Source organism: Lepisma saccharinum, chromosome 10, assembly GCF_977018435.1.
Source record: "Lepisma saccharinum chromosome 10, izLepSacc3.1, whole genome shotgun sequence".
Taxonomy (NCBI): Eukaryota; Metazoa; Arthropoda; class Insecta; order Zygentoma; family Lepismatidae; genus Lepisma; species Lepisma saccharinum.
The window spans coordinates 40,379,805-40,406,860 of NC_139238.1; the positions used below are offsets into that span (position 1 = coordinate 40,379,805).

At 36.5% G+C, this 27,056-nt stretch overlaps 1 protein-coding gene across 2 annotated transcripts in view; it reads right to left on the reverse strand.

Annotated features, from left to right (window-relative positions):
• Window positions 1-27,056, reverse strand: part of Uggt (UDP-glucose-glycoprotein glucosyltransferase) — a 130,662-nt gene that overhangs the window by 22,447 nt on the left and 81,159 nt on the right. Inside the window, exons 16-20 of one of the 2 annotated variants that reach the window (XM_083129748.1) lie at window positions 25,869-26,078; window positions 24,526-24,750; window positions 23,502-23,669; window positions 10,375-10,458; window positions 378-552 (exon numbers count right to left, since the gene is read on the reverse strand). In XM_083129748.1, coding sequence (XP_082985874.1) covers window positions 378-552; window positions 10,375-10,458; window positions 23,502-23,669; window positions 24,526-24,750; window positions 25,869-26,078 — 862 coding nt within the window. The remainder of the gene's footprint in view (window positions 1-377; window positions 553-10,374; window positions 10,459-23,501; window positions 23,670-24,525; window positions 24,751-25,868; window positions 26,079-27,056) is intronic. The other variant, XM_083129749.1, reaches the window with a different exon arrangement.

Here is a 27,056-nt window from a genome sequence, read left to right on the forward strand (position 1 = left end):
AATCCCCACAGGAAGAAATCACACACTGTGAGGTTCTGTGACCAGGGAAAACCACCATCAGAAACATCACACAAGACATGCTTGAGAAGGTTTCACGAAAATGGTAGATACAATGTGTATATACCCTGTATAAATATCTTAGTTAACTGGTTGCTTGATCTAATAGCTGTTTTGAAATGAGAAGAAAAACATACAGAATAATATATCTTACAATTTTTACACCTGATGATAATGCTAGATGCATCGTCAAAAGTTAGCATTCTAAATCTACAGTCAATCACTATTCATGAGAAAATTGGTGATACAATGCACATGATCATATTATTGTTCTCAGTACCAAATAGTACAACACATAACAATTATAATCTTTGGAATACCTTGAATGTTGGAGAAAGGTAGTTTTTCAGAAACCAGAACTTCACATGAGATTTTGTGTGCTTAACAACACTCAGCATCATGATACGTATGAACCTCTCGTACAGATGTCCAGATGCCAAGGAGAATATATTAATTGTATTGTCTGGCTCTTCTTCTTTCTGACTTCCAAAGGTGCTGCAATCAAAAATCAAAGAGGTCATATGTATGATTTTTGGTTTTAAAACTACGGTTTTTCAAACTAAACTTTATTGCATAGCTTGTTGAGGGACTAGGTTTGCCATGCACCTCTTTGTTGGGTGATGAATGGTGAGAGAAATCCCATTGACGCTGTTTTCTGGCTTTCTAGACCAGTACTGTAGTTCCCCTTAGGCCTCCCCGATGGCACAGTGGTAGCATCGTCGCCTTGTAATCAAGGGGTCCCGGGTTCGACACCTAATGGAGGCTCATAGTGGTTCGGATCCCACTTTAAGCTGTAGGTCCAGTCCCGATTAGCCATACTGTGCATAAAGTGTACTTAAAACACCAAATCAATAAATCAATCAATAGTGTAGTTCCCCAATTGTCCTTGATGCTGGGTTAACATACATTTGTTTCGCCCATCAATTTGTATTACATGTTATTGTAGGGATGAATCAATATTAATGAAGTTTTTGATGATAAACAGAGTATCAATATAACATTTACCGATAGCAATATAAAATTGCATTTCACCTCCTTAATTAATGTATGTACCCATGTGATGTTAATGGGTTTTGCCTAAGAATATAAACCCTGTGGTTTGAAATTTACCTTACCAAACATGTACATGAATTATTTATAAAAAAATATGTTAACTAATGCAGTTCTATAGCCTAATTGCAACGATGAAAACTGACAATTAGGTGAGGAGCTGAGAGAAAGAATGTTGGATTCCAACTCTCGTATGCAGCTTCAATCTCACTATCAACAATGTCAAACTTAACAAAAATGTTTCAGCTTCCAAAGCACTAACAATGAAAAACGTGAAGGTATATTTTTAATAAATTCTGACTGCATTAAGTTTATAATTCTTTACTGTGTTGTCTGAAAAAGGAGCAAAAACATATCGTTCATTTAATCTCTTCCGTATGTGTTAATTTTAATGCTGGCTCAGAGGCCAAGAGCATTACATGGTCAACTTGCGATTGCGACACTGAAGTTCCTAGGTTCAAGATGGCCCAGCCTAGCCATGGGTGTTTATTGTGAATGTCAAGTCATCAACTGCATGTAATCATCCTCATCGTCACAATTAGCTAAAGTGGTCACTTCTACAATCCACTGGTACAAGAAGAAACTTTCTCGCATGTACAGCTTGCATCAATTTTTTAGATATGAAGCAGTGCAAGAAATATTGCAAACGCACTAAAACCTATATAGCAAATAAGCATTGATGTATCTGATAATGCTGATTTTATGTGTTATTCTCCCCCTTTTTCCATATACAATTATTGAACTACACACATTTAATAATAGAGAATAGCAATAAATATAATAAATTCACCACATCCTGGAAAAATATTACAAATAAATTATGTTCACAAGTGCAAAGACACAGAAACACAGTGCATTGTGAAACACGGAACAGCAGTATTAGTCAACTCAGTGAAAAATTCTGATTGTAAATATTATCTATCACATTGATTATTCATATGTGTAGCACAAACTTTGACCACACAGTTATACATACATTACATATTCATTGAACGTTTTAAGGAAAGAGGAGAAACAATTTGGGCTGTGAAAATAAATATGATAAAAGAATGGCTTAGTAAGATATAAAGACACTTTTAAAAGATTCTGTATTTTGGAAGGTGAAGGGGATTAGCTATTTCAGGAAGGGACGTCTTGCACACATGCCTCATCTTCTTGAAAACAGCAAACCTGGCAAAATATAAGATCACTTTTCAAGTAACTGTCATGTGTGTCACTCAGCTACATATTTGTCATATTTATATGTATATTGAAATTGAATGAAACATGCACTGCAAAATATCAAGTGCTTCTTTTTTCTTGTTTCTTTTGAATTTGATTATATCCACTCTTCTGGCTCTCTTTTTCCTTCCCATTTTCATTCACAGGGTGAATCAAAAGTCTGGAAACACCCCCTGAATTCTATACCAAAGGTATAGTTCCCAAATGCCTCTCACTGGTCTGGGAATTGTAGATGATGTTCCACTGCTCCTTGATGCCCTACTTGAAGAAAATATTTTCCTCTCATTGTTGACCGAAGATGGAAGTTTTCTAGAAATTTTCAGCATGATGAAGCTCTCTCCACTCTGTTACCAGCAACATCAGTAACTCCATGACTGAATTGCTCTCCATGATATTTAGACCTGTTGGCATTAGGAGTTTTATATGGGTGGGGAGAGGTAATTCGAAAGACATGAAGTACTCAGTGAAAATTGACATCATCTCTTATCACCCCCAGAGGTGCATAATGTCTGCCTGGAAGGGCATTTCACATGAAGGACCTCTCAGGGTGTGTGGAGATTGAAGGTGGGGGAAACAGGTTGCATATGTGCACTCTGCAGAATGGGTTCACATTGAATAGATGCTGTCAGTCCTTCATGATGAAATTAAATTTCCTTCTCTCTTGCACAATTCAAGTTCGGGAAGAAAAAAATAACACCTTCATCAGCTTCCTGGGAACTAACCACCACTGTTAAAACATGCGATGTGCATAGACCCCTTCCCCTCTCCTGATTTAAAACACTGGACTTTAATTCAAAATGGTGTTCGTAGTACATTTAGAAGTGGCTGCACTTTTGGGAGCAGCACCAGATGGAGCCTGCATCAATACATCGACTGCCAAAAGTGGTCGGTGCAGCAAGTGCTGTTGTGTATGTACATGTACGCGGTTGAGATAAACAAACAGCGAGCAGTGTACCACCATAAAATATGTTTACAATTTTTTTATTTATTTGCTTTATTTTACTTCGCATCTTGTGCCACTTTTGGCTAATTTTCGAAGATGGGGTTAAGTGATGACATGATGAAATTGATGGACAATCACAAACATCCATCCCCAGGCCAGGATTCGAACCCGGGACCCCTGGATCGTAGCACGATGTGCTAACCACTCTGCCACGGGGGCCGGCAATATGTTTACAAACGTCGAACAGTGATTGCAGATCAAAATACACATTTTGCCAGTGAAATCTGTAGCAACAATGTCTTACCATATCTGATGATTGCAGAATGGGTGACAGTTTGGGGAACACAGCATGACAAAATTTTCCTTCATGTTGAGATTGTTCTTTGGCATGTGCACGAGATCAACTTCTAGAAATACTTCTAGAAAGACAGTCTATTGGCAGTTAACCGAAAAGCAACCTGCACTATCTCCACTTGATCATCAGGAATAGATGGTTGACCTCCAATACTCCATGAAATGCATTTACCCATCATGCACCTGTCAGATACAGTTGCCATGGGCCACCTGGATTTTGATCCCTGATTGCTATTATCGTATCTTCGAACTGCCAGTACTAACAGTACTCACTGCACTGACCGCTTTTGGCACTCCATGCATCGACATGGAACCCAAATGACACTGCTCACTGCCTGATAGTGCATGCAAAGTGTTATCATTTTTTCTCATCAGGATAGCCACTTTCAAATTTGTAACCCAAACTCTCATATAATAGCTAAATAATTACATATGTCATACATTGTAGTTTTAACAGGCAGAATAAAATAAAACCATAAAAATCCAACCTTACACTGCAATTATCTTATTTTACTAAGACAATCTTATAGCATATTCTCTATTACCCAATAATTATTCTGTAATAAAATATTTCCTATTCATACAATCATATGGTTCAAACATTTTAAACAGAACTGGCTTCTAGTAAATACAGATTTCAAGTAACTAATTGTAATGCTGGTGAAAAATTTTGCACCAACTTCTCAATTTGTTACTTCAAATCCTCTGTATGCCAGAGGATATTTCTGATTAAATAAAATCCTTCTGAATTCCATTGTCAGTTTATGTGAAAAAGTTGTGTGTGTGTGTGCGTACCTACCCCTATCCTTCTAGCACTACAGACTATCGTGACTTTTTGATTCTTACACAAGCAACTTCCAGGCCTTCATATTTACAATTCTGCAGTCTCTAATATTAAACATCATTGTCTCCCTGCCTTCAAAGTCTTGGTTTTATACTTTCTTTTGATCAATATGGTTCTTCTTGAATGCTACACAGTGTTACATATTGTACCTACAAATTTCAATTGGTAACCTTTTTTGAATGCAGGAATCTCCCATGCTCAGGCAGCTGAAAAGTTCACAATCAGTCTGCCATGAAATGTTGGCAGGTTCACACCTGAATCACAGGAGTGACGGAGTTTATCCAAACAGGTTCCATTCACCTGTGGACAGTACAATAACGGGCCACTGAGGAGTGCCAGCAATCCATACCATAGTGGCCTACAATGGGGACCTGGGATAGACAATGGAAAACCAATAGCAGTGTGTTGAATTAGAAGTGTCCGGATTGGAGGAGAATTATCAGGACGCCAGGGAATACAGTGTGTTCTCACACTGCCTGCAGCTTCTCCTGAACCAACTGATGTTCCATAACAGACTGACTGCAAGCCTTTCAGCTGCCCAAGCAAGAGAGATTCCTCCTCATACATGCTTGCATTCAGACAGTTACCGACTGAAATTGGTAGATACAATACGTGCCAGCCTGTATAAGAAACAGAAGGGTAGGAAGATCACCCACTAGATTCAATCAAGCATTAACTCTCACGTTTCACTTATCATACTTCCAACTTTCACACCTTTGCTTTATTATACTCCACGTTTATAATATTCCAATTTTCTCCATGTGCATAACAATAACAAGAGAACCTGCATCCAAGAGAAACTTCTCTTGTGACTAGTATCACTCTGCAGTTTCCCTCTAGTCACTCCAGACAAATGTGTTGTGATGGCTAGAGGCACATATTTTTGGTAAATAAAAAAGCAATATTTCGGTACAAAAACTGAGTCAATTTCGGGTTCAAAAGCAGTAAATAAAATAAAATATCGGTGTTATAGCGGTAAAAAATTGGATGAAAAGTGGTATATAAAAGGACATTTTGGTTTTAAAATTGTGAATATAATCCTAAATTTGATTTATAAACTACACTTATTCCACAGAATTAACATTTCACTTCTAATAGCCCATGTATGTAGTTATCAGAGTATTAAGTTTATTTCTGTGTAAAGGAGTCCATTTTTGCTTCTCCAATATTAACAGCAGAATTAATCAATTTTCCGGGAATTGCATAACTCTCAGGATAATTCAGACCTCAGAAGGTGTCACATCGGTGAATAAACCCTAAATTTCGTGTTTAAGAGTTAATTTCGCTTTTTTGCAGTTCATTCCGCATTATTTCGTGACAAAACATGGTCACAAAATGCATCTCAAACCATTCAGAAACATGAAATATTAACACTACAATGTGTTTTTCAAATTTCGTTTTTTCGTCAAAAACGAAATATGTATGCCCCTAGTGATGGCAGATTCAAACAAGTTCACATATGTCTCCTGTCATTTTCTCAACAATACTGATTAAAAAAAACCTATTCTCATCCAATGACTTTCCTGGCCAATGTCAGGATGATACCTTTCATGAAGGCCACACGTGGTTATCGCAAGTTCCTCGGCGTTAGTAACAATAATATGGAGAACAGCAAATCCTGCTCACACTCACCTCGTCAGATACTGTTCCACATTTTCCCTCAAGGGCTACAGGCAAAATGCACATGGTATCGCTGATTAACTTCAAAGATACCTTCGATATCAGCTGGTGCCAGTATCAGTTTGGTTCTGGTTTTACATCCTTTGCGTCATTAGAATCAGTGCAATTATCACAATAGTATATATAGTGATAGTTTTATCATAATGTATTGTAGTTAAATTGCAACAAGTAAGGCATCTTCGTTATATGTATTTAATAAAGATATAATTATGAGAGTATCAGTAACCATCAGTCCAATTTACAGACCTGGGAGTCCATCTGTAAAACGGGGCCTACACTGGAGGGGTGGGAGGTGCTTATAGTGGGCACAAATTTTAAAAAAATAGATTTGAAATATTGACACAACTTGTTCTAAAGTTATAACTGAAATTTAATTAAGGTCTCTTGATAATATTAGCCTTAGGGCTCTACATATATCAATCCAGACCTGACACCCATCAAATAAGAGGGGGTCAAACCAATATCAAAAACTAAATTCCTTACTAAAAGAAAGTGCCTTTACTAAAACTCAATTTCTGCAAGTCTAAAAACAATTCATATATCCGCTAGCTAAAATCTTCATTCCTATCTAAAGGAGCGTTCAGTTCACATGACAAGAAAAAACAACACACATCCTCGCACACTATTACACAGACTGTGAGTCTATGTATCGCAGCTTCTTTGGCCAGCAATAATGTAATTTGTAGGGTGTACTAGAAGGAACAGATTAGTAATTGAGTGTCTTTCAAATAGGGTGCCCAGTCGTTGTGACATTACAGCATTAGCAACATATCTGCCACATTTCACATTACACATATAAATGCATGCAGTTATGCAAGTACATTAATACTATTCCCCCCAACAACAACACTATTTTCTAACGACAAAACAAAGCTAAGCAACATACAATTCATGCAAACGCATGCAACACTACTATCTCCAGATATTACTACAAATGAAAGCACTAAACGCAAAAGCTGCTTTTCTTGAAACATTCCAAGCACCTTTTAATATTTTCCGAAATAGCAGACTAAACACTCAAAATTAACTATTCCTTCTCACGCTATCAGCTATGAAGCTCTTACCTCAATATATATGCATTTCTTGGATCCATGTTCCAACTACCAAAAAAATTAAGTTTAAAAAAGAAAAACACAAAAACAATTAACGACAAATGAGCAACTGCATTTCATGACTGAGAAATACATGCCTGAAATTCAAAACTATTAGTGAACATTTGGGGGAATGAATGCAAATTCAATAAGCAGATAGCATACTACAGCCAAATTATGCTTTTAAAAATAAAAAAAAAGTCTGCAAAAATCAGATTAAATTATATCCAGATATCAGATTAATTTTTAGCATGGATATTTACTTTCTGATTATCCATTTGGATAGTCAGATATTCAGAAAATCTAGAATAGGCAAAAATATCCATTTAAAAATAAAAAAATCAATAAAATTGATGCTGTTATTTAATTCTACTTGTTACTTTAATGTCCAATGTTGTAAGTTAATGTGAAATCCTACTATCCTAAACTGTCTACATCCAATACATGCAATTAGTGCACACCTAAAACATTTTGCTTCCTTGGGAAAAAAATTGGATTTACGTGCTAGCATGAAATGCACTGAACATAATGAAAGTGTTTGAGAAAATTGCACTATGCCCTGAAGGCATATAGGGGGTTTGGAGGTAGGTTTGGAAAAGGTAAAGTTCCCCGTGCACTTTGTACCATGCCATAAAGCAAATATAGGGGGATGTGCCCAACACATTCTTCGATCTTGGCAATTTTGACTTGAGCAGCACCATGCTCGTCACTTTCACTACCCAGGTATACATTTATTTGAGGCTGGGTCTGCCCCAGAACTATTTTATGTGAGGATAAAGCTAGAAAAATTCCGACCATAGATCACCGAGACTGGGAATCAAACCTGGGTCTCCTGCTTGGAGGTAAGGCCCCCCGACATATTGATATAATTCACATACCCCGTTTTTATTAAGTAAATGTCTAAATATGAAGTTCCTTCTTTTTAATGTGAAATCTACTTGTCATAAAGGTATATTCACGGATTGGGGAGGTAAATGAACCACTCAGGTTCTTTTTGGAACATTTGCTACTTTTTATCAGATCTAGAATATTGGGTTATTGGAATCAGTAATTTTTTATTGATACTTTACAGGTATGGCCTAACATTCAATTTTTATCGGATACTGAAAAAGTAGTGATAAAAAATGTACCTATATTAATGTATCAGAGATCTAATGTACATCACATCACATTTCAAATATTTCATAATAAAAGTGACCGGTTCATTTGCCTTCTTAATTAATGACTATAACCAGATGACTTAATTAAGCTTTTATCAGCAAGATTGGAATTATATAAAATCAGCTATTACTAAGGGAATGAGACTCTTATTATATCCATACGCGTCAAGTTAAGGATATATAGCTTAGATTTAAGAGCTTATTTTGCTTTAGAAAATGGCCCTTTATATCAAGAAATGTACAAAACTTGTGTACATTAATTGTATCCTCATACTCATAAAAAAAGAACAAAGTAGCAGAACTGCACAGCCAACTGCAGGCTATTAACAGAAATATTGGATTGGAAAAATTACGATGAAGCGATGTACCAATACTGTTCTGAATATAGCTTTCAGATAGTCAGGGTTTCTTCAATAAGGTGATGTCTGGGTGAAGTGGTTATCTAAAGAGGACAACACAACTAGTGTTCTTTTATGGTAAATACCTCATCAAAAGAAAACTCCCAGCAGAATCCTACTTTTTCCAGAATTACAAGAATATTCAAAAATTTTACAAAGTATGCTTTTTCATACTTACCTTTGAAAAAAATATTTAAAAGATGCCTAATTTCTGGCAGGTATAACAATAAAACACTTCTTTCTTCCTTGCATAAAAATTGGAATTCAGCCAACACACTACAAGTATAATTTTGTATGCTCTATACAGATAAATCTTGTGATGCCATTTCCTTATTCCTACATTTCAGAGATCTCTAACATAACAGTTACAAAACACAAGATGGGAGATGATAGGTTTGATTGTTCTCTTAATAACATTTTTGTTTGTGTTCAGCCAATACCACTGTCGATACTCTTAAAAATTCCCACTGGAAATATATCAAAGCGATCTACCAGTGTTTTGCTCCAAAATATTATGCATTGAGCATAATTTTCAAGATATTTAGGAATACAAAAGTGTTGCCTGGCATATTTTGCAGATTCCATGAGCCACTTGGATTCCGGGAAAAATATCGATCGGTATAGGTGATTAAATTACAACTGTTACTCTCTCGTACTGATACCATTACATCGGTATCAGTATGGCTCAGCTATATTTTTTATCTATTAACAATAGTATAAAATAACTATTCTCGGTGACACTAAACTCTGTACAACTGTCAGAATTCAAGGGATCCTCAGTGAGTAGCTACTCTGCAAATATGAAAAAGAAATCACATCTAACTTCTAATTCAATGTACAGGGTGAGTCAGAAATATAGCTACACTTTTGAAGTAAATGTAGTGTATTACTGTACAATGTAGAGGGAAATGGTGAATGTTATATTAAACTTGAAACTTCATTTTATCATTTCAGATAAGAGCCACACGCCTGAGCTTACGTCATTAGCCAAGATGGCGCTGAACATGCAGCAGCAAGTTACAGTTGCAGAGTGGGCAATTTCATACCAGATGATCGTAAGAGATGTGAGCACAGCAATGGACTTGAACTAAACAACAGTTTGATGTAAGCAGTCGTTTTCTCCACTTTTTCACAGTTGATGACAACAATGTAATTAAAATCAAGTCTTGCCAGTCTCACAGCCTCATGATCATTCTGGTACGCAATTGCCCATGCTGCAACTGTTCCTCGCCATCTTGGTTAATGACGTAAGCTCGGGCACGTGACTTATCTGAAACGAAAAAATGAAGTCTCAAGTTTAATATACCATTCACCATTTTTCTCTATGTTGTACAGTAACACACTACATTTACTTCAAACGTGTAGCCATATTTCTGACTTACCCTGAATATAAATCGACAAGAAATTTTGGTAGAAACAAAAGAAAAGTATTCTAATATCTGGAGATAGTGTTGGTAATAGTTCTAACATGTATCTCTTATGAATATATCTGCATAAAGCTTAACATTGTCCCGCACTGAGGCAGCAAAACAATTAGCACTAAGCATCATGAAAAGTAGTATACAATAACTTCTACCTTCCCACTTTTCTCTTAATAGCTTTGGCTATTAGACCGAGCTGCCAGGTTAGGTCTTCAACAATGGGTCCGATAAATGGAACGCTTGCAAGACAGCAAATAGAAAGTTAAATGCAGTACAGTCCAGTCAATTCTAAAATACTTTCACAATCATGAAAATAATGCAGAAATATTGCATAAATATATGTCAATTTAACTTTATTACAAATTCAGATCTCAGGAATATTGATTTGCATTTAATTATGCTTATACACACAACAATAATGACATTCATGACATGTTTTGAACACATAAGCTTCCTTCTTTAGACATCGAACTGACCAAATAAATATCTGAAGAAAAATGTATTAGATCTCTTGATAACTCATTAGTATCAATAGTTCTTGTGCTTCAAATGTAGTTTAATACTGAAGACAAAATAATACACAAACAATATGAACTTTTAAGATGAAGGAAACATTAAATATTATTAATGCTTATTTACATCATCAGCTGTGAAATTCTTCAAAAAATATATCTACAGACACAATACCAACTTACCATATGAATCAATTAATCCTCAGAATTCATCTGCTAAGTCTAGCATGAAATGAACATATTTGTCACTTTGGGTGTATATGTGTATATTTTTATGTATATACAATACAAGAGAGGTACAAGAAAATAACAGGAAATATGAACTTTGTGCAAATGCATTTTTCTACTTATAAATGATACCATTCAGTATTTCTGAGCATAGTTTCCCGTATTAGTCTGCAGAGTTCTGTCATTTTTTGTCTTTCTTAAGAGCTTACATGTAATTTTGGCAATTTCTGTGATGACTAAGAAACAAAGGGTGTATGTGAAACTTTTTATTTTCTTAAAAATTGCAGCTGTATCTACTGTTACGCTTCAATCCTTAAAGACAACATTCTCACAGATAAGGTTACACCAATACAGCTTTCAACCAATACTGATGCAAAATAATCAAAAATTTCAAATTTAATTACACTCCATGAAACTGTTGTTGGTAATTTTGTAGATCTCATGAAGTACCCAAACTTCAGGCAAGTACTTGCCAATATCAGTGAATAAATTCCAAGCAATACTTTCCATTTATGACAGATAATGCAGTGTAACCTTGATTGCAGTATAAATTATTAAAGGGGCAGACTAAAGAACTTGTAATGTGAAGCAATTTTGTAACACATTGTGTTGACAAGAAATGACGTCTCACGTATTTCTCTTTATGTACAACCTTTATTTACACCACTGCTCTACTCCGTATGTACATCTTGTCATTAAAAATCCATTATCAACTGCTCCCAGTTGCCTTTTGCCCCATAACACAGAGAATTGCACTTATCCAGACTTTCCTCTATGAGCGCACTATTGACCATAGTGCTAACCTGCTCCCGCAGTTTATCACACAGAGGTCCCTACGCCGTCCTCATATTAAGTGCAGTACAATTTATAAAAGCTACGAGTGCACTATTTACCATAGCGCTAACCCATCCCCGCAGTTTATAAACAATAATACACTTCACTATACTGGATCCGCGCTTAGAAGGAACTGTACGGTAAACAAATGCACGTGTATGAATACAGTGTTGCCAACCAATAACTGCAGAATATAGCGAAAAGCGAATTCTCACAGTGTGTAGTGTTCTACATTATATTGTAGAAATTATTTTTATGACTTAGAAGGAACTGTACTGTAAACAAATGCAAGTGTATGAATACAGTGTTGCCAACCAATAACTGCAGAATATAGCGAAAAGCGAATTCTCACAACTCTGCTTTTTATGGATAATCACTATAATCACAATGTGGACATGTCATACCCTATTTGTTGCTAGTTTTCATAGAATAAAGAATACAAATTTTCCTCCTCACTTCCCTCACAAGAATAGCCATTTTTTGAATGGCCAGTTCTTTCCGAGTGTTACCTTTGTATATCCGTAGGTTTATTAAATATATATATATATGTAGTATAAACATATTCACATAACTAGAGTTGTTTTGCATACATTTTTAGAGTTTTCCAAATTTCACGCAAATTGGACAAAAATTGTAAGAGAATTTGAAAAAAAAATCCAATATCGAGGATCCGCGATTTTCTTTTTCTATGCTATCAAAAAATGAAGTCCTGTCTTGCAATGGACGTAGAGAATATATGTGCAGAATTTCGTCTAATTTACTCAAAAATCGTAAGAGGTGTGACGAATCGAAAATTACCAACGAAATGGAACTTCAGCCACTTTATTTCTTCCATTTTTCAAAATTTTTAAAATCTAGCATCATATTTAGAAACAGCGACGTAGAGAACGTTCGAATAGGAACATCTGCAACAATACCACAAGGATTAATACTGCTGTTAAAGAAAATAAATAAACAAACGAAAAATAGGTCACTTCCGTGTCTATTTTTGAATGAAGTCAAATAAGTATGATACTACTGTGCAAATATCTGAAAGCCATTATTGTCACCAATGCAGGACCAAAAAGTTCAAAACAGCTAATTTTAGCAAAAGAATAGGCGGATTGGCAACACTTCTCGTTGAGCCTGCTTGAACAACAGACCCTGCCACGCGCAACAAAATATAGTCCACTTTCTAACTTGCAAGAATAGAACATTCCTTCAACACAATTGTAATTATCGAACTCTAGAATTATCATAACCAATATTTAGTATGTAAATGAACTCCAGGTTGGCATAAATACACAAGACGTGACAATTTTTACTCTGGGTACAACACGCATGCGTAAAGGCTGGGCAGGCGGGAGGGAATTTCAATTTGTGCGAGATGGATGTTTGCTTTGGCTACGTTAAACACTGCAGCGGGAAACCGTTGAAAAGCGCAGAGAAACAAATTGTATTGAATGTGTTCGCAAAGTTTTGCGAGAAATATCCAACTATGGTTACCCAGGACGTGATGAAATTGACATCTGAGTTTACTGGTGTCTCTGTTAAGAGTGTAAAATCTGCGCGCAGCGAGGTTCTAAATGAGGGCATTTTAACAACACCAGGGAAAAAGTGTCAACGTCAAAAGCCTGTGTTACAAGTTCAGTGCGATGAGTTTGCGAGGATCCGTCTTAAGGTTCATCACTTTTTGGAGAGGAACGAAGCGCCAACAATAAATAAAGTGTTGGTGAGTGTGAATAGTGATCCGGATCTGCCGAACCTTAAGAAAACAAGTTTCCACACACTTCTGAAAGAAATCAGCTTCGAGTTTGTGCAACGCAACAGAATAAATATTATTGTTAACCGAGAAGACATATTGTTGTGGCGCCGGAACTACCTGAGGAAAATACGCGAATACAGGCAGGAGGGGCGAAAGTTGTATTTCCTTGATGAAACGTGGGTGAATGAAGGTCATACTGTTTCTAAGGTGTGGGTAGATTCTGCCATAAAATCTAAAAAAAAACAGGCTTTCCTCTCAGGATTAACCACAGGGCTAAGAAACCCGACCGGCAAAGGCAGACGCCTTATTGTATTGCATATTGGAGAAAGAAGAGGAACGCTTCTGGGAATCAGATTACATGTGCGACAAGGTTGTTGACCGACTTGTTATCAATCCAGCTGATAGCAGTAGCGGCGGCACCAACAGTGAAGGGGAGGAATCTATTTAAGGAATCGACTTTCTATCCGACTCTGCTTAGGCAAGTAAAACACTTTTATATCTTCAAATTAAATTCTTAAGTACAGAAGTTCAGCTTATCTTGTGAATAGTTATAGTTTTCCTTTTTATTTAATTTCTCGTAGCTTGTAACATTGCTTTCGCGCCAACTTTCTCTCACACGTGGTGGAAGCAGCAGAAGCTTTACGATCATCCAATCGCTGAAGCCTGGCGGAGTAATACTTTTGCCCTTGTGTTTACAGTGCAGTCCCTTCTAAGCGCGGAAAAGGTATAGTCACAGTTCATATTGAAGTTTTTAAGTGTCTTTACACACGCAAAATAAGGTCCCCTGAAAAAAAATGTCTCTCACTGGCAAATAGTCACACCTGAAAACGGTTCACCGGTCTTCCTGGCATATCCAGGACATCGTGTAGATTCTCTGAAACCGGGAAGTCCTCCTCTGCCGAGAATCCCCTCTCCAGCACATCCTGGTTCTCCGCGGTTACCATGCTGGTGTCATTCCATGACGTACTCCAATGGTTTCCTCACTAGGGCCGCGCCAGAAATCTTGTATCCGAAATCATTCTCGTAGTTCCGATACCATGTAGATTTTTCCACACAGGCCTCCTAATCTCCATTTCCAGCTCTGGCTGCGCATTTTGGGCTGCATGTTGATTCCTAACATCTGTTGCGCATCACACTAATTCCTATTTTTCCTGCAGCCTTCTTACGTGTGCGACCATTTCTTCCACCAACCCGTTCAGATCATCCAGGGCCACTTCCGGTTGCAACATGTCAATCTTGTTGCCTAACTGGCAGCCGGAGTCAAGATGGAATGGCAAATATCCAGTTTTGCTCGTGACTATACTGTTGATACCATACTCAAGACTAGGCAAATTGTTCAGCCAATCACAGTGGCTTTTTGTGTAAATTGCAGTGCATTTCTTGCTCCTCACGGGCATCTCGCTTTCCTTCTCTTGTGGGCACATCCGCATCTCGACAGAACAGTCGTCATTAGGCACCTCTTTTGAACCAGATACCCCTTTCTCCCGCAAAAGAAGCGCCAAGTCTAAGTCTTCTTTCTGGGAGACATCTGGTTGCCTTGAAACAAGTGGATGCCGACGCACATCCGTCTCGGTTAGCCTCGGTACATTTTCAGTCGGATACTCTCTCCTTCGTGTTTATAGCAAGGCCTCAGCCCGAAGCCCCGTGCTTCCTGTTTTGTTTCTTTATTCGAACTGCCCAATACAGAAACACTTAGTACATGGGCATCTTCCCTGGCCGATCTTTTTAGCTGTGCAGTTGCAACAATAGCTGCCGGCATTTTCTCTGCTTTTCTAGGAGCGTCAAAGTGAAACATTTCATCCCTTTCCCCACTCCACTCATTGACGCAGATATGCAAACGCATTCTGGATTGTGATATAAAATCCCTTCCCAATAAAACATTTTATTACATCTTTTAACACAAGGAATGTCTGTTTAATCATGCGTCCCTTTAATTCCACAAATAAGACCATCCCACCAACAGTGTGGGTTGTGCTGGCCGCTAAACTTAATTTAGTGCCATCATGATAAAGCATAGTAGCCCCTTTTTCCTGTAGCAACTTCGCCGTGTTTACATCTAGCAAGGAAGAACTGGCTCCCCCATCGACGAAAGCTAGGAATTCCTGGACTTTTATCTTGCAGCTAACAAGAGGCGCTTTTGCATATTTTGGAACGGTGTTTCCGTTTTTCTGACGAGACTTATTTTTGCGTGCCATGTTGCCTGGCAACCCTGATTGAGATGCATCTTTTTTCCAGCACGTGCCTTGGGAACTTTCACTTCCTTTCGAATTTTCGCAAAAGCGAAAAGTATGATACTGTGATTGACAACCCCCCCCTCCCCCCAGCAAATTCCATTCTTGTTCCTTGCCGGTTGCGGCAAACGTGCTTCCAACAAAGCACTGCTGCTGGACTTCATCGCCTTAACCGCGACAAGCTGCAGTGTCACCATGCTGCTGTGTCAAACTCCCTTTCTTTCATTTTCACACAATTCTTCATAAAGTGCTTCCCTGAGCAGACGAAACAATACACATTCCTCTTACGACCCTCTTCTTGACCTGAAGCCACACCCTTCTCGGAGCGGACGCTTGGGTGCAAGTGTGCCATTCTACCGGGATCTGCCTTGTCGAGGTCATTATCCTTCTCGGGCCCTGGTCACTTGTTGAGAGCTATTTTTGCGAAGAAAGCAGAGTGCTGGATCCACCAGCAACCTTGATGCCTCAAACTTCCAACCCCCATTTTGTGATTCTTCACGACTACATTTGCTTGTTTCCATCTGTAAGGAGGGGAAGACATAACGGGTTCTTCCTGGCTATCTTGTGTTCCCAGATGTTCGAAGGAAACCATCTCGAAACGCAGGATGCGACGTCCCTCGTTGTACAACTCAGCGACTGTTCCGAATTCCTGTCTATACAGATACTGGCAAAACAAAGGGTGCGCTTTCCTCATTTGCACCCTCTGAGCTTCCGTTCGAGAAACCTCTTCCATTTCAAACAAGTTCTGCATTATTTTAATGAAAGCAGTAAAAACTTCATTATCGCCTTGCTTTGCCTTATGAATTTTTTCCTGCAGTGAGGAATATGAGGAATGAAAAAAATCACTCAAAAATTCATTCCTGAATGCCTTCATAATGCAAAGTACATTTCACTGATATTTGTAGCATTCCAACGGATCCCCTGATAACGCTACGAACATTATATTATCTAGCATTATTTGATACGATATTTGACACGTTTCCTGAAAGAACTTTAATTTATCATAAAATTCTAACGCCGTTTCATGTAACGGCACTGGGGCAAAGTTGAGGAGGGAGTAACTTATATTCCCTGAGAATATGTCTTCTTCCCTGTAAGCCCTGACCAGCTGATGAGCCTGGCTACTTTCGCCTGCCCACGTTGTCGCTCGATCCCCGGTACTTAATGCCAATTCCCGCAATCGATCATTTACATTTTCTGTGGTCAGTTCCCTGTCCTCTGGCCAAGCCAATGCTGTGCGAAGGAACGCCACGTTTATATTTCCTGACGCCTGAGCCATATTGCATCTTGAACATGCCTGAGAATGCAATGTCATAGAGAGCATGCAGTCCGTGGTCGAGAAAGTATGGAGTGCAACCTTGAATTCAACAAATTCAATACTGTATACGGGAATGAGCTTCTAATATGTTTTGATGAGCCCCATCCTTTGACAAGAACTGTGTCTCTGTTGAGAAGAAATGACTTCTTACGTATTTCTCTTTATGTACAACCTTTATTTACACCACTGCCCTAATCCGTATATACATCTTGTCATTAAAAATCCATTATCAACTGCTCCCAGTTGCCTTTTGCCCCAAAACACAGAGAATTGCACTTATCCAGACTTTCCTCTACGAGCGCACTATTTACCATAGCACTCTCGCCCCCGCAGTTTATCACGCAGAGGTCCCTATGCCATCCTCATATTAAGTGCAGTAGAATTTATAAGAGCTACGAGTGCACTATTTACCATAGTGCTAAACCACCCCCGCAGTTTATCACGCAGAGGTTCCTAAACTACGGCGCTCACTCTGTGTGTACTTCCATACATCCATAAAAACGGCCTAACTCCATCGGGCCTTGTATCGAAGTCTCTGATATGAGAGAGTGTAACAAGTCGGAACCGGTAGTTATACCTCCGACAAACGACCTGCCCCCCAACCACTGGGGAAAGGCTCTATTGTTACCTTTCAAAACGGGGAATCCGTTTGAGAAAACCCAACCGTTGCAGCTTGATCACAGTGGAGGTGATGTGATCAGCATCATGCTCTAGTTTTCTTTTACCCCACCCTTCAAGGTACCCATTGATTGGGTGAGCCTCCCTTTACACAGGGACATTCGAAAAATTATAATCTGAGATCACGCTAAGAACTGAACTTAGGTTTCCCATGATGCACTAAGGACTGGACAACCACAGGTCTACGGAAACATGTATAAAGCACGAAAATATGAAATCTGGGAATTGTAACTCATGGTGCAATATTGTTGCACTAAACATATTAAAAAGCAAATGAATATTTTTTCTTATGATTCACTCTAATCGAGCTTTCAGGTTTGTCACTAGGAAATAAAGCTTCAGAAATAAATGAGACCTTTTGTACCAAGGTAACACAACAAGCTGCCACCTCATTCTGTTGGTCCTGCCTGTGCAGTTAAGGCAGACTGAAAGGGCATCTGTCAATTGTCAATAGTGTGAAAACTAATTGTTGCATGTTACTTGTTGTTTGCAGATTGTCTGTTCAGTTGAAATTTTTCTAACAACACAGACACATGAGTTTTAAAATGCTAACTTCTCAACAATAAAAAAGTCTACTGAATCCATGACAGCTGTGCAAAAGAGCTTTAAAAATAAAGTCTACAAATGCCACATTATGTAAGTTCACATTGCTTCTCACTCCATCTTACAAAATCACTATAACAACCAAAAACAAAAATAAAAGTACATTGCAATAAAATGTACATGAGAATTTGTTAAGTGAGAAAACAATAATATATGATTTAAATGCATTTCAATTAAATTATTATTGCAATTGTACAAGTGCTGAGCCAATACCACATTGATGCAGATACTCTTCTTGATTCTCACAGATAGAGATGCCGATGCTTGTAATGGTTACAAGTTTTCGAGAATATTGATTAATATTAATGTATAAATACGTATTCCATTGCAATTATAGCATCAATTATCAATTTGCTTTCAAATATTCAAAAGCTAGAGCCTGACGACATTCAAAATTGTTATTTACAGTAAATACACTATTGACACCCTAGAAGAGTGAAAATATTTTTTTCATTCTTTCATTCATACGTTTTTTTTTTCATAATCTTGTGTAGTGGTTGTTATGTGTTTGTGTGTCTTGTGCAGTAGTTGTGCTGTGTAGTGTGTGAGTTTGTCTTGTGTAGTAGCTGTGGTGTCTAGTGTGTTTGTCTTGTGTAGTAGGTATGCTGTCTAGTGTGGTTGGGATTGTCTTGTGTAGTAGTTGTGCTGTCTAGTGTGTTTGTGCTTATGTAGTAGTTATGCTGTCTAATGTATTTCTGTTTGTCTTGTGTAGTATCGGTGATGTGTATGTATGTGTCTTGTGTTGTAGTTGTGCTGTCTAGTATGTTTGTTTTGTCTTGCGTAGTAGTTGTGCTGTCTAATTTGTTTCTGTTTGTCTTGTGTAGTAGTTGTGGTGTGTAGTTTGTTTATGTTTATATTGTGTAGTAGTTGTGGTGTGTTTTTGTTTAATTTGTGTTATAGTTGTGATGTGTTTGTGTGTGTCTTGTGTAGTAGTTGTGCTGTCTAATGTGTTTGTGTTTGTCTTGTGTAGTAATTGTGCTGTCTAATGTGTTTGTGTTTGTCTTGTGTAGTAGTTCCTCCATTCATATTGGGGGTTAGGTGTAGAGCTGACAACTCTGCACTGTAAAAAGAAAATGTCAAGAAACAGCAATATAAGGCCATGGATGTTCCCAAGGTAAAATATTCCGGAGGTAAAATAGTCCCCCGTTCGGATCTCCGGGTGGGGACTACTTTGGGAGGTCCCTGGACTAAGGATAAGATCAACGTAAGGAATAAGGCTATTAAATTAGGCACCTGGAATGTTCTGAGCCTTTACCGGCCTGGGGCATTTCAGTGTACAGTTAATGAGATAGTGAAGTATAAATTAGATGTAGTAGCTGTCCAGGAAGTTAGGTGGCCAGGAGAAGGAAATTGTAAAACTAAAAATTATACTTTTTTCTATGGTGGTACTGAAAATCATAATTTTGGAACAGGCTTCTTCATAAATAATAGAATTATCTCTGCTCTTAAAACAGTAGAATTTATTAATGATAGGATATCATATGCAGTTTTACAGGGTAGGTGGTGTAAAATTATTTTCATAAACATACATGCACCAACGGAAGATAAAGATGATAATACTAAAGATGATTTTTATACAGAGTTAGAACAGGTCTTTGATAAATTTTCTCAGTATGATATGAAAATTCTGTTAGGTGACTGTAATGCACAGATTGGCAAAGAAGAGACATTTAAACCCATGATTGGTAAAGAAAGTCTTCATGAATTAAGTAATGATAATGGTATAAGATTGATTACTTTTGCAACCTCAAAGAATTTAATTGTGAAAAGTACCACTTTTAAACATAAAGATATCCATAAATATACCTGGTCTTCTCCAGATGGTAAAACTCATAATCAGATAGATAATATTCTCATTGATAAGAGAAGGCATACTAGTATAATTGACGTTCGTACACATAGAGGTGCTGATGTGCCAGTGACCATTATTTAGTAATTGCTAAATTAAGAGAAAGACTCTCAGTGATAAATCATAAGCAACAAAATCTAAACGTTCTAAAATTTGATACAGGAAAGTTAACTGATGAAAGAATTAAGAAAGATTACCAAATTAAACTGTCAAATAGATTTGATGTTTTGCAGGATTTAAATGATGATGAAAATATAAATGAAACAGACGTAAATAAGAATTGGGAGCACATACGTAATGCAATACAATCAGCAGCTAAAGAAAGTATAGGATACCATAAACCGAGAAAAAGTAAGCCATGGTTTGATAATGAATGTCATAATCTAATAGAAATAAGAAATCAGGCTAGACTTAGGTGGTTAAATAACTCTGATGATACAAATCTAAACAATTATAATAGAATAAAGCGAGAAGTTAACCGAACGTTTAGAAGTAAAAACAGAGATTACATGAAAAGCAAAATTAACGAAATTGAAACAAACAGCAAAAATAAAAATATCAGAGATTTATATAAAGGTGTAAATGAGTTTAGAAAGGGGTGGCAACCTAAAGTAAACTTGATAAAAGATAAAGACGGTGATTTTCTAGCTGACCCAAGCGATATTCTAAATAGATGGAAGAACTACTTTAATGACCTTTTAAATGTTCATGTAGGAGATAAATCAGAAGTAAATGAAGTCCACATAGCAGAACCTTTAGTTCCTGAACCTAACTTGACTGAAGTTAAAGATGCTATTAAAAGGCTAAAGAATAACAAAGCACCTGGCATTGATTTAATACCAGCTGAGTTAATTAAATATGGTGGAAATTCATTAATAAGTCAAATTCATAAATTAATTTGTTTAATATGGAATAAAGAAGAAATCCCTCAACAGTGGAAAGAATCCATGAAAGAATCCATAATTGTTCCTGTGTTTCAAAAAGGTGATAAAATGAACTGCAATAATTACTGTGGAATTTCTCTACTCTCAACAACATATAAAATATTATCTAACATTCTTTTAACAAGAGTAACCCCATATGCTAATGAAATTATAGGTGATTATCAATGTGGATTTAAACGTAACAGATCAACTACAGATCAATTTTTTCACATCAGACAGACACTTGAAAAAAATGGGGAATATAATCAAAATGTCCATCAGCTATTCATTGATTTCAAAAAAGCATATGATTCGGTCAAAAGAGATAAATTATATAATATATTAGTAGAGTTTGGAATACCTAAGAAGCTTGTTAGTATGATAAAAATATGCACCAGTGAAACAGAAAGTAAAATTCGTGTGGGTATTAATATGTCTGACAAATTTACAATTCATGATGGGTTAAAACAAGGAGATGCATTATCTCCATTGCTCTTTAATTTTGAATTAGAATATGCTGTAAGGAAGGTAAAGGAAACTAAAGAAGGACTAAAATTAAATGGTGTGACTCAGTTGTTAGCATAAGCAGATGATGTAGACTTACTGGGGGATGATGTGAATACAATTAAGAATAATGCTAAACTATTTTTCAAAACTGCTGAAGAGATAGGCTTGGAAGTTAACAAAGAGAAAACTAAATATATGCTTACAGGCCGAAACCAAGTGTTAGGTAATAATCAAAATCTAATTATTGATAACAACTCGTTTGAACCAGTTTCCAAATTCAAATACTTAGGAGTAATATTAACAAATGAAAATTATATTAAAGAGGAAATAAAAAGTAGGCTTAATTCAGGAAATGCATGTTACTTCTCTCTTCATAAACTTTTGTCTTCTCGTTTAATATCTAAGAAACTAAAAGTTAAAATATACAAAACCGTAATTTTGCCTGTAGTATTATATGGATGTGAAACTTGGTCCCTTACATTGAAAGAGGAACATAAATTGAGAGTATTTGAAAATAAGATCCTTAGGAAAATCTTTGGACCTAAAAGGGATGAGGAGACAGGTGAGTGGAGAAGGTTATATAATTTAGAACTACATAATTTGTATTCATGTCCAGATATTATTAGAATAATTAAATCAAGAAGACTTAGGTGGGCAGGCCATGTGGCACGAATGGGTGAGGAAAGAGGAGTTTACAGGATTCTTGTTGGGAAACCTAATGGTAAGAGACCTGTAGGAAGGCCAAGACGAAGATGGAGGGACAACATTGAGATGGACCTAAGGGAAATCGGTAGGGATGGAAAAGAGTATATAGAACTTGCTCAAGATAGGGAAAGATGGAAGGCCTGTGTTGCTGCAGCCATGAACCTTCGGGTTTAAGAAGGCTAGGGAGTTAGTTAGTTAGTTTCAAATATTCAAGACGTACATTGCAATATTAAAATAACCATCATTTAATCACAAAATCCATTTTTTCATGTAATACTGGTCTAAATAAATGCTTTTTTTTTAATTATGTATGATTTCCAAGAGAATCAGACACCAAAAAAATGTCATGTGGCATGTTTTGGACCCACACAAAACCCAAATTCCTAGAGGCACATAATTTTGGTAAATAAAAAAGCAAAATTTTGGTACAAAAACAGTCAATTTCGGGTTCAAAAGCGGTGAATAAAATAAAATTTCGGTCTTATAGTGGTGAAAAATCAGATGAAAAGTGGCATATTAAAAGACATTTTGGTTTTAAAATTGTGAATATAATCTTAAATTTGATTTAAAAATACACTTATTACACAAAATTAACATTTCACTTCTAATAGCACAGTTATGTAGTTATCAGAGTATTAAGTTTATTTCTGTGTAAAGGAGCCCATTTTTGCTTCTCCAATATTAACAACGGAATTAATCAATTTTTCGCGAATTGCATAACTCGCAGGATAATTGAGGCCTCAGATGATGTCGCGTCGGTAAATAAACTCTAAATTTCGTGTTTAAGAGTTTATTTTGGATTTTGCAGTTCATTTCGCATTATTTCGTGACAAAACATGGTAGCAAAATGCATCTCACACCTTTCAAAAACATGAAAAATTAACACTACAATGTGTGTTTTGACATTTCGTTTTTTTAATCAAAAACGAAATATGCATGCCCCTACAAATTCCCAAAAAGTATCATTAACCAACGCACACACACAGGCATTGGTTTCAGCTTAGCCCTAGAACAAACATCCCATGTTTTAGCAAGGATTCAATTACCACTCCTGGCTACATGTAAAGCACTTCTCGGAAATGAATTCATAAATTGATTAAACCGATAATGATAAAAATATATGTTAAAAAAAATGATTGCAACCTCTTACCTAGTGATTGAATTCCAAATTCCAGAAGTGGGATCATCCTCTGATAACAAATCCATGTTCAATTTATCAGGTTTCTTGGCAACTTTCAGCTTTATAACATGGCTTCTAAATGAACTGATCAGCACCTTGATATCATCTGAGTTGTCTGGGGTGTCCGTGTTGTCGTGGCTGCAAAAATAAATAATTCACGTCACTGCTGTGTAAATACAAAATTAAGGTTAAAATTTCAGGCTTCACCTCAAACTTTCAATAAACTAGGTATGTGAAATAGCTTATGAATTACTGAGCAAGCATTTCAGGTACATTGTACATAAGTCATGTTGACACCATTACCAATGTAAATTATGTAAAAATTGAAATGTTCAATTAATGTTTAACAAAATTTGTATGGAAAAAGTCGATTTTATGTCATGCATTGATTGTCTTCAGTGTGAAATTTCCGTTACAATCGATACAGATTACAGGGCCTCCCAGGTGGCATAATGGTAACGCCATCGCCTTAAAATCAAGTGGTCCTGGGTTCAATAACCGACGGAGGCAGATTGTGGTTGAGATACCACTTTCCGATTAGCCTTTTTTGTGCGTAAAGCAGACTTACCCCTAGCTTACCTGAGGGGAGGCACCTGTCAGGTCTACAGCCTTTCTTTTATTTTTAAAACGGATTTTTTTTATTAAAAAAATTGAAAATAAATTACATTATTCCCAATAATTCTGTTCTACTTTTGTTAATAGAATCAAAAATGTAATATAAATAGGAGGCATCATCTTTAAATGCATGTCATTAGAGACACTCATGCTGGAGACAGAGTAACGATGGTAATCTTTTGTAATTATTATAATTAATAAACCACTGCACATATGTAATCAACAATGGAAGCTGTGATTCAATAACAAAATGGTTTCTTGAATTTTAGTGACAAAAAAAAAATGTAGGCCTGTGAGCCCACCCCTCCTGTAAGTAAGTTCCTTGTAGGCATGGGTAATCTAGGGTTAAAACAAAAACTCAAAACTCGATACAGCTTACCTTGCAATGTTGAAGATTTCTGATGATCTTCCTTGCCTGAGCCTAAGGATCCAGGCTCCTGGATTGGCCTTCAACTGGAAATACCCCAAATTAGCCATCACAATGGTGTCTACCACAACTGGTTGCTGATTGGTTCCCAGAGTGATCTGAAGGCCTCTGGGAGGATTTCCCATTGTTAACTCAAAGCAATGCCCTTCCAGGAGTAAATACTCCAGTTCAAATTCACTGAAAAGAAAGCGATGCAAATTAGTTGCTTAGTGACAAAAAAAATTATAATTCTGTATTTGTACTAGGTCCCTGGATGAAAAGCATGTAAAAACACAATGTCGTACCGTTCAATCGATTTACAGTTTAGTAGGGATGGACTGATATGAAATATTTGCCTATACTAGTAAATAACAGTGAAACACCAATTTTACATTCAATCTTGATGGTCCCAAGATAGCAAAATGTTAAGAAATTTTCCTCAAGTTTGTCCCTGAAAAATATAAAATTCACGTTCCACTGTATTCTACAAATCTGACATACGATTGCATGTATTCCATGAAAAAACTCTTTCATTATTGCAAACAGGGGAAATTATCAATTACTGAAATGTAAAAATGTTATATATTCAAATAATAAATAGATAGCTGTTATCAGATTTATACTGATATTAATATCTGAATATTTCTCTAAGCTAAACATTATGTATCACTCAAGAAAGAATGAAAAGAGTAACCAACTCGTGATCAATGATGTATTCAAGTAAATTCCTTCCCCATTCATTCTTTACTAAAAATGCAATAATTGTATACATAATATACAAGATTATATTTATGCACAGTTTGTACTGTGCAAGATTGTAATACTAAAGAATCAAATAGTTATTGATAAATTTGTGAAAATTGGCATATTGGAATTTTCCACAAGTAGAAAAATTTTCTCTAGGAAGGCAACAATGAATAAAATACACAAAGAAGGTAAAAATATGTGAGAAACACTTATCATTTATATTGTGTATATAACTACATTTATAAATATACACCTTTTTCACACTATGTTTAGTACAAGTGTTGCCTTGAGTCAGTGACCCCTTATTTCGAATTAATCAGGTTTGGCAGAGTGACTGTTAATTTGTCCCAACTCTACAATAAATGTCTATGATAAAAGAGTAAGCCAGTAAAGGGATCCTATATTTCAGTTAGTTTGCTGTTTTCAAGGATTAAAAATTGCTAACACATCTTTCATACACATGCACCAAGCTTTGATGCTCATTGTCACAGTCAGACACACAGAACGAGACAGAGAGAGAGTAAAAACTTTTGAATACAAATAGCGAAACAAAACTTTCAAAATCTCACCTGTAAACAATACTCTCCACATCGTCCAGTCTAATGTTGTCTAGATCGTAAGGGCTTGTTATAGATTCCACAAGCCAATTTTCTGGCACATGCATATTTAGGGTAAATATTGGAGATGTTGGTAGGTTGGTGAAGCGTGCTATTGGTCCTGGTGCAAACATACCGTCGGTAGTAAATTGGACTTCTGAATCCAAGACGTACCGGTAAAAACTGTAAGAGAAGAGTTAGGTCTTCATTACCTGCTGAAAGAAAGTAATTTCTGACAAAATGTAAATTTTACCAATTCTGAAATTTCAGTTGACTAAAATGGTAAATTTTTAGTACACTGAATATTGAAGGATTTCCAATATTACTTGACTACTTACAAAAATTCACTTTCATCACACAAAGTTCATGTGAAATTAATACATTTTACATTGCAAAATGCACAGACTATGGGAAAATATCAGCCAATATCAGTAATAAAGTTAGAATTCTTACAACCTAATAATCATCAAAATATGGAAATTACAAATGAACATAACACTTGAAAATTTCATAAATATGTCCCAAAATACAAAAAAATATGCACTAAAAATATACACTTCTATAATAAATTGTGTTTTCTTGTATCATACGTGACTGGGAGAACTAAATTTATGTAGGAACAGAAAATGGAAGACAAACAATTAATGAACATGAAATTGAAAGTGTGTAGCCCTATTTACTTTCTTCTAAATACCATCACATTTGCAGGAATTTTGGACTTTCATGGGTTCACAAAAATGCCATGTGACGTTTGTGAAGTCTTTATCCTGGAAATTATGCAAAAACTGAGTTTACAATTTATTTTCCTCAGGATTGTGCAAAAATACTGATTTTTTATTATTATATAGCATGCATATTTTGATATAAGGTAAGGTAAAGGTAAAGTTCACCACGCACATAGCACAGTTCCACGAAGGCACATTTAGGGGATGTGGGGGCAGGGTCCCACACATTCTCAATCTCGACCATTTAGAAGGTGATAAGCTCCATGGTCTGGGCACCTTTACCCCTTAGGTACCTATTAATTTGAGGCTGGGTGAGATCCAGAGCTGCTTTATGTGAGGACAAGACTGGAAAAATTCCACCCTTAGATCACCTATCCTGGGAATCTAACTCAGTTCTCCCACAAGGCACTCAGATGGCCTACCGACTACACCACTG